At 40.8% G+C, this 19,156-nt stretch overlaps 2 protein-coding genes across 2 annotated transcripts; one reads left to right on the forward strand and one right to left on the reverse strand.

Moving 5' to 3' along the window:
- Positions 1 to 626: 626 nt before the first annotated feature.
- exoc8 (exocyst complex component 8) lies at positions 627 to 5,836 on the reverse strand. Its single transcript, XM_040018052.1, has 4 exons — positions 4,557 to 5,836; positions 3,326 to 3,579; positions 2,824 to 3,072; positions 627 to 2,435 (listed from the first exon to the last, which is right to left on the reverse strand). Exons 1-4 carry the CDS (start codon positions 5,707 to 5,709, stop codon positions 2,031 to 2,033), a joined length of 2,061 nt encoding a protein of 686 aa, XP_039873986.1. The 5' UTR covers positions 5,710 to 5,836; the 3' UTR covers positions 627 to 2,030.
- A 316-nt stretch (positions 5,837 to 6,152) lies between these two features.
- Positions 6,153 to 11,495, forward strand: sprtn (SprT-like N-terminal domain). The gene is made up of 5 exons (XM_040018056.1): positions 6,153 to 6,935; positions 7,069 to 7,168; positions 7,371 to 7,499; positions 8,785 to 9,067; positions 9,750 to 11,495. The coding sequence occupies exons 1-5, from the start codon at positions 6,604 to 6,606 to the stop codon at positions 10,769 to 10,771; spliced, it is 1,866 nt and encodes a 621-aa protein (XP_039873990.1). The 5' UTR covers positions 6,153 to 6,603; the 3' UTR covers positions 10,772 to 11,495.
- The last annotated feature ends 7,661 nt before the right edge of the window (positions 11,496 to 19,156 follow it).

Here is a 19,156-nt window from a genome sequence, read left to right on the forward strand (position 1 = left end):
ACTGTGAGCCTTTTCTATTGAAGCAGGCTCACACCAACTAATGTTAAATATTTGTTACATTAATCTGCTTTACATTACTATATGCTAATGGGTACCATTATTATTACCTAAACTTGTGTTTTTCACAAGACTCCCAGCAAACAGTTTTACAGTTTTACATGAAAAGTAAAACCGTTTGCTGTAAGGAAAGGTTGCTGATAGGGAGCGTTTCTTTTATGCACCATGGACAAAAAAGGAAAAGATGAAACACTGCTGAGTTATTGAGCAAACATGCCAGCCAAAATTAGAAGATGAGAAAATACACCATACCGTGTTGCACTCAGTTTCACTTAGTACAGCAAGAACAACACTTCTTTCATTTCATTTCATTTAAAAATGCCCTCGGGCATTTTTACTGTTTTACAATTCATGTTAAGATACTTTTCCCCCCCAGTGACACACCATCTGCTTCTTTTAGATGCTTTACTTTATTGTTACAATGAAAATATTATGCAGATAAATTGTATTCCTTCATAGCAGAAGTAAAATGCTTCTGTGTTGTGAATCTCTACCATGAAACCAGCACTCAGTTTTGCATCTGTGAGACAGACACCCTCTCTACTTTAATGCTTGGGCTTAAACTTTTCCTTTAGGGTTACGGTCGGTTGGACGCTGGGTGGGGGGGGCTTCCCATGATGCACTGAGCGTTTCTTCTTCACATGTCTCCTTTCACTCTCTGTGTCCTTATACACCACTACTGGATTTAATCATTACTTATTATTCATCTCTAGCTCTCTCTCCTAGTCTGCCTTTTGTCCGGTCTCTCTGCTCTTTCTTTCCCCATCACCCCCGACCAGTGGCAGCAGATGGCGCCAGAGGTTTCTTCCTGTTGAATGGGAGATTTTTCTTCCCACTGTTGCCAAGTGCTTGCTCACAGGAGGTTGTGGGATTGTTGGGGTTTCTTTCTAATATTGTAGGGTCTTTAACTTGAAACAGAAACGGCCTTGGGCCAACTGTTGTTGTGAATTAATGATATATAAATAAAACTGAATTGAATTAAACATCATCATTGATAAAATGAGGACTCTGTGCATAATGATCTTTATTCATTTCCGTGTGTTATTTTTGAATAACAGAAAACATTTAGCAGTGCATTTCACTTCAGTCATCCCTTTTAATCAAGTCCTTGTGTGCTTGTTTAGTGTCTAATAACGGTCGAATAAGTAGCCTCAAAATTAAACTTTCAAATAAAATGATCTTTAGCCATCATGGTAATTATAGTGCGTTTGTCTGATCAATAGATTCATCAGCCTCACACAATCATTGCACCTCTTTCAGAAGAGCTTAGTCTCCTTAGTTATCACGTGTCAATAATCACTGTTAATACATTATGCATTTTGAGTTTAGCTGTTGGTTATTTTTTTTATGCATGTAAAACATTTGCAAAGTTACAAAAGTTTAGGGTAATGCAGGTTATTTTCTCCCACTGCCTGGAGCACATCATTTGTGATCCAGGTTTTCATCTGTGATTTATCTGTATCAGATTAGTGCAACACCTTAGCTATTGGCTAGTCTGACCTGCCCTTAAAAAGAACAAACAGCTGCCTTGTTTCCAGTTCTGGTTGAAATGTGTGTGGGTTTCTTACTGAGTGTTGTGTCTCTATTTGTAAGGTTATGGCAAGCAAACTATTTCTCATTTTGACTGGACAGGCTGATAAATCAAAGCAGGCTGGACTTTATTTGGAGCCAGTATGAGAAAAATATTGAGAAAAAAATATTGAGAAAAAAATTCTGATGAACCACTAAAGCTAAAAACCTATAAATGATTATAATATGGGCACTTTAAGCTGTCTTATTCCAGTGCTATTGTGACTCTTTTCCGTGATGTATCCAGTGATTTCCTGTCCTGCAGCATAAAAACAACCAAAGGTGCTATGTTTATTTCTAAATTGGGAGTTGAAATTGCAAGAACAGTCATTTAGAGAGTGTGTAGGTGTTTCATGGCCACCATTCTTGCGCCTCAATTCAAGCCACAGAAGTTCCTGTCGGTCTCAGACCACGGATGTGGTGCTCTCGGGGTTGATTCGTACCGGCTTCGTGCTCTTCCTGAGGTCCTGCAGCTGCTTGGCCGGCTTCCCCACGCTCTCCTCAAACCTCCGCTCAACCACCGGCAGCACGGTGTCGTGGAGGAAGGAGGCATTCTGCATGACAAAGGTTTTCTTCTCAGGGTCCTGCTCACAGCGGAGGCTGTAGTCTACGTGCTGTACGGCCACCAGGATGATCTCCCTCAGGCTCTCCAGCAGCACCATGTGCAGCTCAGGGAAGTAGAGCTTCAGGCCTTCCTCTAAGAAGCTCATCATCTGCTTGGTGAAGGCCACGATGGTATAGCTCAGGTTCACCCAGCAGTCATCACCTGTGTACTGCTCAAAGTTAATGCCACAACTGCGCATCTCATCCTGCAGAAAGATAAATATGTTAATGTTGCAGCAGGTAAAGGAAAACAGTGATTTGTGGCAGCTTTCATATGAAATCCTCAGCATTTGTTGTAACAGAAGCTCTAAGCACACAAGCCAAAATCCCTGCCTCCAGAAATTACAACATAATTAAGCATGCAAAACCCCCAAAATATAAAATTATATAAAAAGGAGCTTTAAAGGTTCACAGTGGAAAAATTTCAACAGTTGAATCATTTAAGCAGATTAATACCAGATTATCAAAGGTTTGCTTTCTGTTACTCAATTTAGGAGGTTCTTGGTTAAAAACTAATCAACAATTGAAGAAAACAAAACACTGAGTGAGAAACCATAAGAACCAAGAGACAAAACAGAAATAATTCAGATCCACCTTAAGTTTAGCCAAAGCCTCAGGAGTCATGAGGTTCATCCTCCTCCACATCTCCTCAGAGTTTCTGTGTTTCGTGGCCTCGATGATAATATCTTTGTAGCTCTGGAGCGCTGCCTTGATGTCTTTGACCAGCAGGGACTGCAGGGTGAAGGTCAGGTCCAGGCCGATCTCGGTGAGCTGCTGACAGTGTTCTTTAGCCACTTTGACGCACTCTGCTGCTGTCGACAGGCTCTCCTTACTGTCGAACACCTAGCAACGAGCAAATAAAAAAATGTACTTTATTAAGACCAACCAACATTGTTGGTTATTTGCATATTTTAAACCATTAATACCTAAGAACACCACCGGAACACACAAATATTGCATCATGTCTCAGTAGCTTAGTATGTTTTTAGCTATAAACAATACAGAATATACAAATGATAGATGTTACATATCTTCTAATCATAGGGGACGTACCTATTACTCATTTTAGGGTTTTACCATCTGACATTCTAATTACCTGCTTGCTGAAGGCGTCCACAAACATCCTCATGGCTGATCTGGACCAGACCACGAAGGCAGAATAGCAGCCTGTGTTCCCGGCAAAGTCCATCTGAAATTCCTTGGCCGTCTCCAGCAGGCTGGTGAAGAAAATGTTGCAGAGTTTGTGGATGTAGAGCAGCGTGGCTCCTTCGATGCGAAGCTGCCGTATAGCAGTCTGCACTGCAGCAGCGCGGTTCTTCAGAAAGAGCTCACAGGCTTTGGTGGACTGGCCTGAAACACAGATGACTGTGTGATGAGACAGTACAGATGTTCATGGCAATTACATTGTATTTTTGCAAATACATGCAAACTGTGATGCATTATGGGAATCTGAGGGCCTTTATATTTATGACTGCAAATGTACAACATGTGTAGCTATTTCTCAGCTGATTCTGGTACGTTTTTAGTATATGTCTTGAAACCTATTAAGCTTAATGGGGAAAAAAAGTAAACTGGATGGCAAACTCTCCTTGAATACATAAAGAATACCTGGGAGTGTAGTGACAGGAGACAAAATGTTCTCTCTCTTTCCTTTTGATTGAGTTTTAAAATAGGTTTATACCCTACATACTCCTGCTAAAGGATAATGTTTTGCCCGAAAAAGGTCAAGTACTGAAAAATTGCAAATAAACATGTTTTTGCAAATCAGTCAGTGTGTGGGAGTCTGTTTGCAAAACTCGGGCATAATTAAAAATGGATCCACTCGAAGCTGTTCTGCACCAAAGCAAAATACAAATTTCTAAGGTTTTATAACATTCGATCATTCAAGAACAGTTCTGACAAAAAATAAATAGTAAACTATATATAAACTATCATGAGGTTAGTTCTCTTAGTGCTCTGAATAGCAAAGTTATTTTCTTAATTAAGTAGTTTGAGAATATTCACCTTGACTGAAGATGAAGGGAAAAACAGTGAATACATACAGATCACCGCAAGCACAGCTTATTTGTCTGAAAATTACACTTTAACTGCATCCAAGGTTGAACTCGGACAACATGCAATTTAAAAGTCAAGTCCATGCAAATGATGGAAGAGAATGAGCTAAACTCCCCGAATAATGAACAGTGAATTGTGGAAACCCTGTGAGAGGGCTGAGCACATCCTTACTGTGAATACACTGAATATAAAGTGAGATCATAGCAGACAGGTGTTATTTGTTTTGGTGATGTGTGCAAGCTTGTTATTTTTGATTTAAAAAAAAAAAGGACCTAGTCTGATGAGCTGGGAAACAGCCCGCCGGGTTGCTTTAGGACCGCCACGAAGTGACCGATCTGGAGACAACTCAAACACCAGGACCTCTGTCAGCTGCCGCACACGTTCATCCACCTTCCCCCTAAGCTCTTTAACCTTCGGGGTGACAGGCTGATCTCTGAGATACTCGTTGAGCTTGTCCAGCAGGTCAACAGCACCCTCGAAGTCTCTCTGGGCAATGCACACATCCAGATCCTCTGGCAGCTCCTGGATCCACTCAAGGCTAAGATTCACGCTCTCCTCACCATCAACCGTGTCTTCATCATCATCCATATCAAAAGGATTGGTGGATACCTCAGCTCTAACGGGAGAAGTGGGGACCTCCTCCTCCTTCTTATGTCTGTCTTTGGAGACTTTGTTTTTCTTGGTTTCATCTAGGATCTCCAACCACTCTTTCTTAACTTTGCTGTTCTCTGCCTGGAAGATGCGGCTGTCTGGAAACATCAGGATCTTGAACATGTCCTTCATTGGAGGGTTGTCTTTTACATTAACCACAGCAAAGCTCTCCAGGTCATACAGAGCGTTGTATTTATACTTAACCGTGCCACGGCGGTTAGGCAGCCAGGTGGCAATCAGCAGACAGTCATTCATCAGGAAAGCGTGCACCTTCTGAATGGGGGACATGTTGTCAACATCAAACTCTGCAAGGTCCCCATTGTAGATAAGGTGCCTGCCTGGGGTGTCCATGATGTTTTTAACCCCTTCCACTTTCTCCAGCAGTGAGGTGAGGGTCCTCTGCTTCACCTCCTCAGTCTCTTTGGGAAAAGCTGCCTGCATCTCTTTAGACGTCTCATCCTTATCTGTGGACAGCAGGGCCTGAGTGATACTCTCCATGATGCTCTTCTGTTCAGTCAGGATGTGGCTCAGCTGGTACATTTCGCTCTCCAGATAGGAAATCTCTTTGGCTGTTTCGATGAACTGTCTGTAGTTCTTGTAAACATTTTTCTTCAGATTTTGAGCCGTTTCGTCGGCAAGGTTTTGGATTTTTTGTCGGTGCTCCTGCAAATCCCTGTCGCCATCGGACTGCTGTGACAGCTGCTTGACATAATTTTGCGGGTCGAAATTGGGCGATTCGAGCTGCTTCCGTAGTCGGTTCCCCGTTTCCGACATCTTTTGCCGTGTAACTGTTTACTTATTGAGATAAATTGTTGAGAAAATGTAGAAAAAACTGGACAGAGAAACAGTTCATCGAGGCTCCTTCGTTCATATCCGCTTGTAGCCTAAACAGGAAGTTGACACCCTGGAACGTCACGGGATACAAAAAAATAATAAAACAATAAAAAAAAATCTAAATGATGATTGGTCGTTCATAATGGGTCTTATATTTATTTTTTAATATAATTTAACATATGTTAATGATTTATATTAGAAAGCCGTGTTGCTTTTATTTATTTAACTGGCGGAAACTACTTGAAATGAACAACACTACAGTTCCCATAATCCATTGCAAAGACGTTTCCTGACTACATAATCGAGTTTATGGTAGTTAGGCAAAACTAAACCGGATATAGCATTTTATGATTGAAAGAATGTTCCATTTTTGAAAAAAAATATTAGTAGATGCTACAGAACGCATATGCAGATAGTTTGATATTTTAAACTTATACATCAAAACAAAAAAGAAAATAGCCATATTGAACACAGGCTTTTACTTAAAACTTACTTAGTCGTTTAAAACTACTTAGTTGTTTTACTTTGAAACCCGTACCGGAATTTATTTTGTCCTATTGTGACAGACTTGACACACGGATCTTCGCACTAGCTTTGGTCTGACGGTTAGTAATATGAAAATGTCACTGAAAATTTCATGACAGAAGTTACATGACAGAAAGTATTTGGACGTATTGGTAATCTGTCAGACTACATTTTGGGACGACGTAATGCTACCGCCTGTTTGAGACCTGTACAAACTGCATTAGCTAGTTGGCGCTGACAAGCTAACTAAAAACAAATAACATAACAACAAATATCATCAAAACAACCACAAAACTTTTCTCTCTTGTCATGGATGAGGATTTCCTGCTCGCTATTCGGCTGCAGGAGCAGTTTGATCAGGAATACCAGGCTTTATTATCTTCATCAAGTGGTACTGTAGATGATACTTTCGGGCAGAGCAGTAAGAAACGGAGAGTGGAGGTAGCTGGAGGTGGTAGCGATGTTGTTCCCTACTGGAAACCGAATCCCCAGCTTGAGAGGCCAATGTCCATTGTGGACGAGTCCTGGGAGATGCTTGACCCTAACCCCGACGTCAGGGCTATGTTTCTGGAGTTCAATGACATGTTCTTCTGGGGTAAACTTAGCGGTGTGGAGGTGAAGTGGAGCTCGAGAATGACGTTGTAAGTCATGCATGTTTTTGTTCTTGTTAACTCCCACAAAGTTGTCTACACAATAACACCTTTGATTTTTGTGCGGGATTTGGTTTTGCATGTCTGTAATGTGTCCTGCTCCTCTTGTTTTTTTCCCTCTTAGGTGTGCTGGAGTTTGTTCTTATGAGGGTCGAGGTGGACTGTGTTCAATCAGGCTGAGTGAGCCTCTGCTGAAGCTTAGACCCAGAAAAGACCTGGTAGAGGTGAGGTCGACCTGAACACCATTCACATCAGAAACACTGGGAAAGGGCTTGTTGTAGGGGATGAAATTTATACAACTATCATTTTACCTTCCTAACCCCAGCAGTGAATGTGTGACAGTGTGATAGATTAGAGCTTGTAATCCTTGTAAAAGAGGACAATTTTCATGTTCTTAATCAGTTTATTTTTCCCTGGTTGCCACAGACCCTTCTCCATGAAATGATTCACGCGCTCCTGTTTGTGACACAAAATAACCGGGACAGAGATGGCCACGGACCTGAGTTCTGCAAACACATGAACCGGATCAACAAAGCCAGTGGGACCAAGATCACTGTAAGTTTATGTTCTTGAGCATTGAACTGGTAGTCCCATAAGAGACATTTTCAAACTTATTCTGTTTTGTGGACCACGTATACATACAAACCTTCAAATTTACAGTTGTATTCAGAAGTTTACATATAGTCATCATGGGCTTGAATGTCATGGGAATTTGGGGCTTTTAATGATTTGTTTGAACTGCTGTTCAGGGTGCAATGATTGAACAGCAAAGTAATCAAGAAACATTTGAATTCATTTAGGATTTTCTCTAATCCACACTGGATCAAAACTAACTGCATATAGGCCCAAATCTAAACATACAATCCCACTCGTATTTGGTTAAATGTTCCTTAGCAATTTGCACCCTGAACAGATGTTTTTGGTAGCCATTAACAAGCTTCTGGTGTAATTCTGGCTGGATATTTGATCACTCCTGTTGGCATTTAAAACTCACTTCCTCTCATCTCAGGATGATAGTTTGGGTCTTTTTCCAGACCCTGCCAAAGCAGTGACACATCCAAAGTTGTGAAAATCTAAGATGGAGAATTATCTAAGTGTCTTGGCCTTTCGTATTGCTCTGAGTATTGGTCAGTCCAGCGAGTCCTGGCAAAGAAAAATTACCATTTGGAGCGAATCGTGATCACTAACAAGAAGTTAGTACATTTATTAAAAGTTAAAAGACATTGTAGAACCTCCACCAGCAATTATTAAAATATTTAAGTGAATGCATTTATATATTTCAGCCTGACACTGTGGATTAGAGGAAATCCAAAATAAATTCAAACTTTGACATCCACTTCTTGTTTTTGAATGCTGTACCATTATTCTATCCTGAAGAGACAACAGAAATCAGTAAAAGCTCAAAATTACATGGCATTCATGTCTTCATTAATTTTCATGCTGGATTTTTATTTTAGAAAACCTTCAATTGTTAATGCTTCTACAGCAATTTTTTGTAAACCCATTCATTGGGGTGGCTGTAGCTCAGGAGGTAGAGCAGGTCACTGCTGATTGGAAGGTTGGTGGTTCGATCCCTGCCTCCTCCAGTCTGCATGTCAAGTATCCTTGGGCAAGACACTTACCCCAAGTTGCTCCCATCGGAATCTCAGTATAGAGATGGTGCTTGTGAGAATGGGGGTGAATGTGGCATGTTGTATAGAGCACTTTGAGTACTCCGGGAGAGTAGAAAAGCTGTAAGAATCAGTCAATTTACCAGTCTATTGGGCTTGATTGGTCATGTTTGGCATCCATGCCCATTTTCATAAACTTATGTCTTCCCATCTTTCCTTTCTTTCATCAGATCTACCACAGCTTCCACGATGAGGTTGATGTGTACCGGCAGCACTGGTGGCGGTGTGATGGGCCCTGCCAGAAGCGTAAACCCTACTTTGGCTACGTGAAGAGGGCCATGAATAGAGCTCCTTCTTCTCTGGACCCTTGGTGGGAGGATCACCAGAGAACATGTGGTGGCACGTACACCAAAATCAAGGAGCCTGAAGGATATGGCAAAAAATGCAAAAAAACCAGCAAGACCTCAGAGAAGAAGGCCACAGGAAGTGGCAAGCCTTCAAGTACGACTACAGGTAACATGCCCGTACACGCCTGTGTATTAAGCTTTAAAACATTGTACCAACAAACAAGAAAATCTTGTTCATATTTCAAACATTTTAAACCTCAATGAAAAATGTTCTTAATTTTCTGTGACAGCCTCAAAACAACAGTCATGTCATGCTTTGATGCCTGACCGCTTTTAACCGTGAATAGATTGTTTCCACTGAGTAACTTGAGCATGTAAAATCAATTTAAATCAAATGACCCCCTGCTACAGAACATGCAAGAAATATAAAGAATGGTATTTACTGAATTGGCCCCTCAGAGACTCTAGGCTTACCCACTGGACAGCTTTGGAAACATTAAGTCTGTAATTACTACACAATTGATAATAATAATAATAATAATAATAATAGTAATAATAATAATATTATTAACTTCTTTACACTTTCAGAAAAAGGAGTTTCACTGGTTAGGCCCACTTAAGATCAAAGTGGACTGTATGTGGTCCATAGTGTAAAAGGAGTATGACACCCCTGATTTAGAGCATCTAAATGAACTGACTTTATTGTCAGAAACTCTGGTCTTGTATATAAAAAGATATAATATAAGAACTGAAATTAAAGAAAAAGCAAACCACGTCCACTTGAACTAAGTTACTGGATTTAAATACATTGCATGGCTGACTCTAAATTGTATCATTTCCTGTCCCAGGTTCTGGATCACAGGACATAAGGAACATCATCCCATTTAGTGGGAAAGGCTTCATCCTTGGGGGGAAGTCTCAGGACTCAACGTCTTCCTTGCCATCTCCCAGGCCACCACTTCCTGTTGTGAAAACACCATTGTCCAACCCTGTCCCCTCCCCAAAGAAGTTCTTCACGCCATCGTCCCCGACTAAAAGTGTCTCCTCTCCTGTTCACTCTAACAAGACCAATGGGATTTCCAACACTTTTACCTCAGTCAGACCATCCACTTCCATGGGGAAAAAGCCACCTGTAAAGAGGTCTGTCGGCAACGCGAGCCACTTTGTCAGCATAAACGGTTCACCAGTGAAAATGCCAAAATCCCAGAGCAGTAGTAGCAGCCAAGGAGGAGATAAGATCAAACAGAGTTCCATTGACGACCTTTTTAATAGCACAAGCCTCAGGAAGTCAGAGACCAAAAGAGACTCACTGACATCACCAAAGTCTTCCACAAATGCTGCTTCTGCCTCCTCTATATTTCAAAAACAACAAAATAATCATTTGACTTCCTCTCCCAGCACGCCCAGTCCCAGCCCTGACATAACAAACCATTCCAAGGTCTCATCTGTAGTTACAACCGGATCCCAGGGTAGCACTTCAAGACCTGTACAGTCCAAGTATTTTACTAATTCTGACAGTGACAGCACATCAGCGGCTGTGGGTAGGAATCAGACGCCAAGAAAGAGGGCGTGGGATGACCGCAGCAGCTCTGCCAGCATCTTTGACTTCTTCCAGAAGACCTTAGGCAGCGATTCAGCAACATCGAAGGAATCAATTAAGGCAAAATCACCAGCAGTGCTGCAGAGAACTACCAGTGCCACCACCACACCCTCCTCTTCTGCTTCTCTGCAGTCCTCAGCAGGACTGCACAGTGTTGCCTCCTCTTCTTCATCCTCCTCGTCCTTTGCAGTGATGGTCTGTTGTCCAGTGTGCCAAGCAAAGATCCAGGAGTCAAAGATCAATGAGCATCTTGATTCCTGCCTCTCTTGAATAAGGAGGTGATAACTTTTAGAAAGTCAGAATAAGTTTGATGTTGCACTAAAACTTCTTAACTTTGGATGTTCAATAAAATTTTATCCTTGTTTGTTCAGTAAGACGTGGCATAGTGATTTTAATGATTTTGACTATTTAAAGAATGACATTCTCCTACTTTCTATCACACTATGATTACTTCTGCGATTTCACTGCATGTCTTTATGTCTGCTGTAACAAAATTCCTCACTGAACTGGACTGCATTAGAAAACTATGACAGCAGTGTTTTGCGGAAGAACGTCAGTGTGATATTACCGGTTATGGTTTGAATTCAGAAACCGTTTTGTCTTAGCCTGCAAAACCTATTTTTGTCTCCTCTGGAAGTGGATATTATTGATTTGTGGTTCCTGCAGTGGGATGTACCCCCACCCCCCAAACCTCAGGTCTGCATCTGCTGCCCTTCAGACAACAGGAGACGCCATCTGATCTCTGCTGATCTGATCTGTAGGAGTCAGGTTTCGCACTTACTAGCTATTTATTTCTGCAGGTCATCACATTTGCACTGCACCCAGCCTGCGGGGTCAGGTGGTGCAAGGACATTTGAATTTACTCAGTAAAACACTTCACCAGTGATATCCTCAGTACAAGAAATACTTGGATGACTAAAACATTACAGATTTCTACCTGAATATTTTATTCATATTTGGGTTTTAATTGCCAAATAAAATATTTTTATTGGTCTGTTTGACTGAATATTTCAGTGTGGAGTGAATTCAATGCCAGTATTCAACGGTTGTCTTGTGTAATGATTAAATATCCAGAAGAAAGTGGTAAAAATCTAAACTTGGTACCCTTTGAGCTAAATGCTTATCAGGTATTTGCTGTGCTTTTAGCACTGTGCTAACATATACTGATTAGCAGTAAACAATACAGATGAGGTGTGATGTATTATTTGCTTGATGATCAAGTGATGAGAAGACTAGATTAGTGTCTAGACTTAACCCTGTATTTGGACATTGACTATAAAATGCAGTCAATTTCTTTATGAATTTTCAAGATTTTTCAGTGAAAACAAGAAAAGAAAAGTTTAATCATGTTAAGGTAGCAGAAACATAAACCAAACCTTACAGGCTTCCCCACAGAAACCACTGAAGACCAATTTATGTGTCCACAAGTCAATATTTAATCAAGCATGTCTTAGAGTAAATCATAGATTTGGGCGACCGTGGCTCAGGGGGTTGGGAATCGCATCTGTAACCAGAAGGTCGCCGATTCGATCCCTGGGCTCTCTGTCCTGGTCGTTGTGTCCCTGGGCAAGACACTTTACCCTACTTGCCTACCGGTGTTGGCCAGAGGGGCCGATGGCGCGATATGGCAGCCTCGCTTCTGTCAGTCTGCCCCAGGGCAGCTGTGGCTACAACTGTAGCTGCCTCCACCAGTGTATGAATGTGAGAGTGAATGGCTAGTGGTATTGTAAAGCGCTTTGGGTGCCTTGAAAAGCGCTATATAAATCCAATCCATTATAGATTTAACCTGATAGTGGTTTCCTCAGCCTACATCAGACAAATGTCCTTTTGACCATTATTATATTAAGATCGCCAGCAAAAATGTTTTAGTTTTGTAAGACTAACATTATTTACTTAAATGCAGTTTACTTCAGATCACTTTAACCATCTGATCAAAAGTACTCTGGATAGTTTGGGTTTTTTTTAAATAGCACAAACGCTTTAGTCATACTCAAGAGAGAGAACGGGAGACAGACAAGTGGGTGTAGCAGAGCTGGTGGGTAAGCAGAAAGACGGAGAAGAGGATGAGGGCAGAGGTCAGGCAGCGTGAGGCCAGCTGCTGATCATGACTACGCCCTCCTGTTCCTGCAGGAAAGACTGGAGCAATGCCAGGGGCGTCAACAAAGCATGTCGGCAGCAGCATGTCAATTACCTCAGTCTGCTGCTGCAGCTTTAATTGCCATCTGGCTCCACAGGCACAGAGGAAATACTGTTGGGAAAAAGGCAAGGGTGGATTTTTATATTTGATTCTCAAAAAACTACTACGCTTAAATATCTAAAATCTTGTACTTGAATGCACAACAGCTTCTACTGAAAAATACGGTAAACTCTATTCATTGGGGTGACGTTTGTTATTGCCAAATTACAGCTGACACTAAAAACACCACTGAAGATGCAACTCTATGCTTTTAGCTATGTAAAAATGATAAAGAAAATATACAGTAGTTCAAACCAGACCAGCCAACCAGAATCAAGAAGAAAGGCAATTTAAGCAACTTTGGATGTGGTGCCAGATGGTCTGGTCTGAGTAATTCAGAAACTGTTTATTTACTGGGATTTTCCCACACAACCATCTCAAGAGTTTATAGAGAATGGCTAGAAAAAGAGAAAAGTTGCAGTGGCAGAAATGCTTTGTTGATAACAGACATAAAAGGAACATGATTCAAGCTGATGTGAAGGCAAGATTATCTCAAATATGTTGTTTCAACCAAGATATGCAGAAAAGCATCTGTGAACATGCAAGACATCCAACTTTGAGTGGTGACAGTAACAAAAAACCACACTGTGCACCACTCACGTCAGCTAAGACATGAGTCTTAGGTGACATAAGTGGCACAAGTTCACCAACAGAGGACAGGAAAAACATTGCCGGTTCTGATGAGACTTGGTTTCTGCTGTAAGATTCAGATGGTAAGGTCAGAATTTGGCATAAACAACATGAAATCGTGGCTCAATCCTACTTTCAGACTGCTTCTGGTAATGTAAAGGCGTGGGCAAATTCTGGGCGCATGACGCCTATTTCCAGCAGGATAACATCAAATGGCCTGGAATCTGATGTGGCAGAATGGGAGATCTGCAGCATGGACGTACACCTGACAAACCCGGAGCAACTCTGACACTATCGTGTCAATATGGACCAAAATCTCAGAGGAACGTTTCGGGCACCTTGTTGAATCTGTGCCACGAAGAATCAAAGCAGTTCTAAAGACAAAAGAGGGTCCGACCCAGAACTAGCAAGGTGTACCCAATAAGGTTAAGGTGATCTAATACTTGCTTACAGTCCTTTCAGCACTGTCTTGTTTTCTTCTTAAATCCTTCTTAAATATGATTCTTTGAGTGTTTATATATAATGAAAATCTACTGATATATACAAATATCAGGATCTTTTACATTGAACTCAAAAAAAACAGAAGCGTGCAAATGTTACAACCCATAAATACACGAAACTATACAACAGTTTTAGCTGCTTGTATATACTGCTGGTTTAAAGACACTTTTGGAATTTGGTCTGATTTTTAAGTTTGTTTTATTTTATCCTTAAAAGTGGATTTGCCAACTGCAGTGTAGGGGTTATGGAAGATCTGAAAGCAGCACTAAGAAGTCATATTAGATTCACTGTTTCCTGTCTTCGTTAGAACAGAAAGAGGCTGTTTAATCACTCTAGCAGCTCCAGAACAGGACGATGAAGTGTAAACAAAGCTCAGCTGTGGTATTATCCGACCAGCCTTTGAGTTTTTTATTGCTATTTATTGCTAATGTGGCTTCCAAACTTTTTATAATTGTGTGTGTTGTGTGTGTGTGTTTAATTTATAATACCACTGTGTAGAATATTGCCACTGCAGTTACTGTAATTCGGTCTGATTCCATTCCCGTTTGTCACAGGGAGGAAACAGTCACCCCCGTCCACCGCAGAGGGCCTCTGAGCAGAGGAAAAATCCATGACAGCAGTTGTTAGTCCAGGCCAGCCCTCTTTCCTGAACTTCTGTACATTGACACGCTATAGGGAGCTGAATTCCTGCAAACACACCCCCACACACACGCACACTATTTCCTTTCAGGTCTGCATTTTCTCCCTGACAGTGATGCATTCCAGACAAGCTCCAAGTTCAGTGCAATGTCACCCTGTTGGCTGCTGTTTGTTTAAGAGCTATTGTTTCATGTAGAGGTGCAAGTAATCCCTCTGCAGAAATCAAATCTGTTTAAACTTACTCTTGAACTGCTGTTTTAACAGCTTTTGCCATTTCATCAACTGTCACTTAGAACTTCTGTGGTTAAAAATATTTCATAATCTCAGCAGTGACAGCTTCTCCAATGTTCTGAAATGTACCTGTTTCCGAGTTAAATACACTCTTTTAATATATTTCTATTCTTCATGATGCTAAATCTTTCTAGTGTAGGGACACATGAGTATCTTAATAAGTTAATTTCTTAATGTTTTCATATATATCGCATACATTAATATATAATATATATATTGTATTGTATACCTATACTGACTGCTCGGTCTAGCAGGCGCAAAACACCAGCAAAACACCAGGTAGACCGAGCAGTCAGCTAAGACTGCAAGACTAGGCTGACCAAGCTGTGTACTCTAAGTACAAGATCCATAGGGTTCTGGGGTCTATCACACCAGGCAAGACCCCAGGTGCAAGCAGTGTAAAGATGCCCCTGAGACAATTCAGCACATAACAGAAGGATGCAAAATGATAGCAGCCAGGGCATACATGGAACACCATTACCAAGTGGCCGGCATACCCTTGGCATAGTGTGCCGAGTGTGGCCTGGAAGTCCCGAGGTCAAAGTGGGCGACACCCCCTAGGGTGGTGGAGAATGACCGAGCTAAGATCCTGTAGGACTTCCAGATATAGAAAGACAAAATGGTAATGGCTATAGTGGTGACAGAGAAGCGGAGGAAGACGGCCGTAGTAATCGATGTAGTGATACAGAATGACAGCAACATCAGGTAGAAGGAACACAAGAAACTTGAGAAATACCAAGGGGTCAGAAAAGATGTGGAGGGTGAAGGTAACTGTGGTCCCAGTGGTAATCGGAGCACTAGGTGCAGTGACTCCCAAGCCTTGCGAGTGGCTCCAGCAGATCCCGGGAACAACATCACAGATCTCTGTCCAGAAGAGTGCAGTCCTGGGAATGACTAAGATACTGTGCAGGACCCTCAAGCTTGAGGAATAGACTGCCATATACCTCTCTCTCTGTGTGTGTGTGTGTGTGTGTGTGTGTGTGTGTGTGTGTGTGTGTGTGTGTGTGTGTGTGTGTGCATGAAATGTATGTGTTCGTTAAGCTTAACTAATTTCCTCAATAACAGTTGTTTTAGCGATTTATTGCATAATATCTCGTATAGACACAGACCGATATACAAAATGCTTAAAATCTACAAAGAAAAATACAACTGAAAATTTTGAGGGAAAAAAGAAACAGAATAAAGCTCCTTTGGTAGCTTTTGTACTGCCAGCAGTGAGCTCAACATAAGCTGATATCTTTAGACCATTATTAGCTGGATCCAGTAAATGACGCAAACTCATTGTGCTTTTCGAAAGGCAGATTAACACCACCCTGCTAGGGTTACATGCCTCCCTAGGGGGTTGCAATCATATGCCTAATCCTTTGATCTCAAGAGGTAGTGATGATGATGATGGTGCTGCTGCTGGTGGTGGGAGCTTATAGAGGGACCTGTCTGGACCCTGGACAAAACAGATTGTCCTTGATTGGTCTAAAAGGCTAAACTGTACAGCTGTGAACGATCAGCTGATGGCTAATTGTTGTAAGAGCAGGGTTTCGGGGAGGAGAACAATGAGGACAAGGTTTTCACAAAGACATCCTGTGTTGTCTCAAAGTTATTAAATATGAATATACAAATATGAAGCCTGATTTAATGGCTCTTAGCTTTCTTATAGCCTCAGTTTCCTGTTCTTAGCTGACAGTAGTGGCACTTGGTGTGGTCTTCTGCTACTGTAGCTCACCTGCTTCAAAAATTTGACATATTGTACATTCAGAGATGCTCTTCTGCATACTTTGATTGTAAGAAGTAATTAATGGAGTTTGAGTTGCTGTCTTTCTATGAGCTCCGTTCAGCTTATCTATGCTCCTCAGACTTTGACATCAATAAGACAGTTTCACTCAGAGAACTGCAGCTCACTGGACATTTTTCTTTTTCGGAGATGGTTGTGAGGGAAAATACCAGTAAACAGGCAGTTTCTGAAAAACCCAGACCAGCCTGTCTGACACCAATAACCATTCCACATCCAAAGTTACTTAAATTGCTTTTCTCACACATTATGATGCTTTATTTAGTCAGCTTTAATCTGTCACATTTTAACAAGGATGTATGAATATTAGAAGGATCTAAAAATTGTGTTTGTTTACTTATTTGTTCCCATTCTCCTGGTTATTTTTAATGATGTCCTCCATGCAGGGCTTAATATACCGGGAGTAGCGAATTCATATAGGTCTTTCATCTTACCTCGGCTACTAAATGTTATATGTTATAAACTAACATAAGGCTGATATCAGTCATTGTCACAAAACTTGAAGCAGAAAATATTTCTAAAAAATGTTTAATCTAAAGTAACTGTCGGGTCTATCAAAATACTTTCAAATTTAGCATACTTTGAATAGTTTTGAAAGTAAATGTGTAGCAGAACGTTAGAACCTCATATATATTCAATTTCTGTGCTATACAACGTGCCAAGAGAAGCACAAGTTATCATAAAATCAGCATTTTCGGGGGGGCACTTGCAAGCAAGTAAGTTCATGCACAATTAAGACCCTTACTGAGTCTCATAAGGGCATTTAACACTTTTAATGGTTATTATAAGAAGCACATTAGCAGAAGTAGAGAAAAGAATCTTAAGATTTCATTAATTTCAGTACAGCGAATAGGAATACAGGGCTTCAGGCTTCATCCATCTGCCTGTGTGTGTGTGTGTGTGTGTGTGTGTGTGTGTGTGTGTGTGTGTGTGTGTGTGTGTGTGTGTGTGTGTGTGTGTGTGTGTGTGGCACAGCACATGCTTCTTTCTTTCTTTCCGAGGAGCGTGTGTGATGCTTTTGTGCTGATTTCATGGTTATTGTTGTGTTATTGTTGTGATCGGGCTGCAGGCTGGGGGGTGGAAGTAAGGCCCACCATCTGTCCTTTATTCGCACTATTGTCTTTCACACACATTACTATCACGACCTTCAACCCCTCTGCCTACAATAGGTCACCTGGACACACTCTTCAAATAAACCAACGAGCAAACATTAAAGTTTAATGCTAAAAGAAAATTTGGAGTAGACATATTTACACACAATGTGTGATTTCTTTTTAAGTGTAGAAGCAATTTTTTACATATGTGAAATTTCTAAGATTTTTTTTTCAAATTCAGGGGTAAGCAGTTGTTCAGTATTTTTAATATAATCGCGCAATTTGTTGTATTAGAGTAGATTGTGTACAAGTGTACATTTAAATGCCATCTCATCTCTTGTCTGTTTAAATTGTATTCTTTGTATCTGTTCAAAGATCTGTTCAATAAGATACACGATTTCCTATAAATATATGTGTTTTAAATAAAAGTCTGCATGTTTTATGCATATATGTGTTGGCAGGGAAACGCCCAGCAGCCACTGTGTTAAAGGACAGGAAGCGGATTTTACTCTTCGGCCACGATCCGAGTTTGGACACTTTACAAGAATCACCAAAACATAACCAGAAGTTCTTTTCAAAGTAAAAGCCGGGGGACGTCGTATAGAAGTTTAATAGAATAGAAGAATGGAATCTCCTTCCACTGTCATCGGACATGTACAACGAAATTCTGGTAACGCCACACCAACTGTTCAAGGATTAAAAATATCAATTGTATGACAGCAAGAATAAATAGCAGACCAGAGGAGTATATACAAACAAGATGAATATATACAAAACTGGAAGGCATAAAATAGAGAGGCACACATTAGAGGACATGGTTGCAAAGTGCTTGAAAGTAGTGCAATGGAGAAATGGAGAAAATACCCATATGATTGTAATAGGATCTCTAAGAACAGCATTTAAATTTTGATTATTGTTCCATGTTTTTATTTTTTTCAGTGCATGTGTTCTGTTGAGTTGTATGTTTGTAAAAGAAATACTTGCAGGAGTGATTTATTTTCTTGAGAATGGTATAAGATGTTATAATTATGATCCTAATTTATAACATAAGGGATACATCGTAATAAAAAAAAGAGTTGTGAGATGCAAAGCATCCACCTGTGGGAGAATTCTGCAACAGAAAAAAGGTAGTACAAATATAATTTCTAGGAAAAGAAAGGCTTCTATTAATCCTGGTTCGAAGCAGGATAGCATGGTGGTGCAGTGGATAGCACATTTCAGATATGTGGTTGACTCTTAAAGCCAGCTGCGAGTTTGCATGCTCTCCTTGTGCCTAGCTTGTATTATCCAAGTGGTCTCCTCCCAAAGCATCAAAACATGCTTTTCATGTTAAATGATGTTTCTAGATCTATCAGCATCTAAAGGTTAAACCCTACAATGGACTGGCGATCTGGGATGAGAACGTGTTGCACCCAGTGACAGCTGGTATGGGTTCCAGCCCTTCTGCAACCCTGAATTGGATAAGTGAGCAAGAAGAT

Source organism: Simochromis diagramma, unplaced genomic scaffold (genome assembly GCF_900408965.1).
Source record: "Simochromis diagramma unplaced genomic scaffold, fSimDia1.1 OVJJ01000802.1, whole genome shotgun sequence".
NCBI lineage: Eukaryota > Metazoa > Chordata > Actinopteri > Cichliformes > Cichlidae > Simochromis > Simochromis diagramma.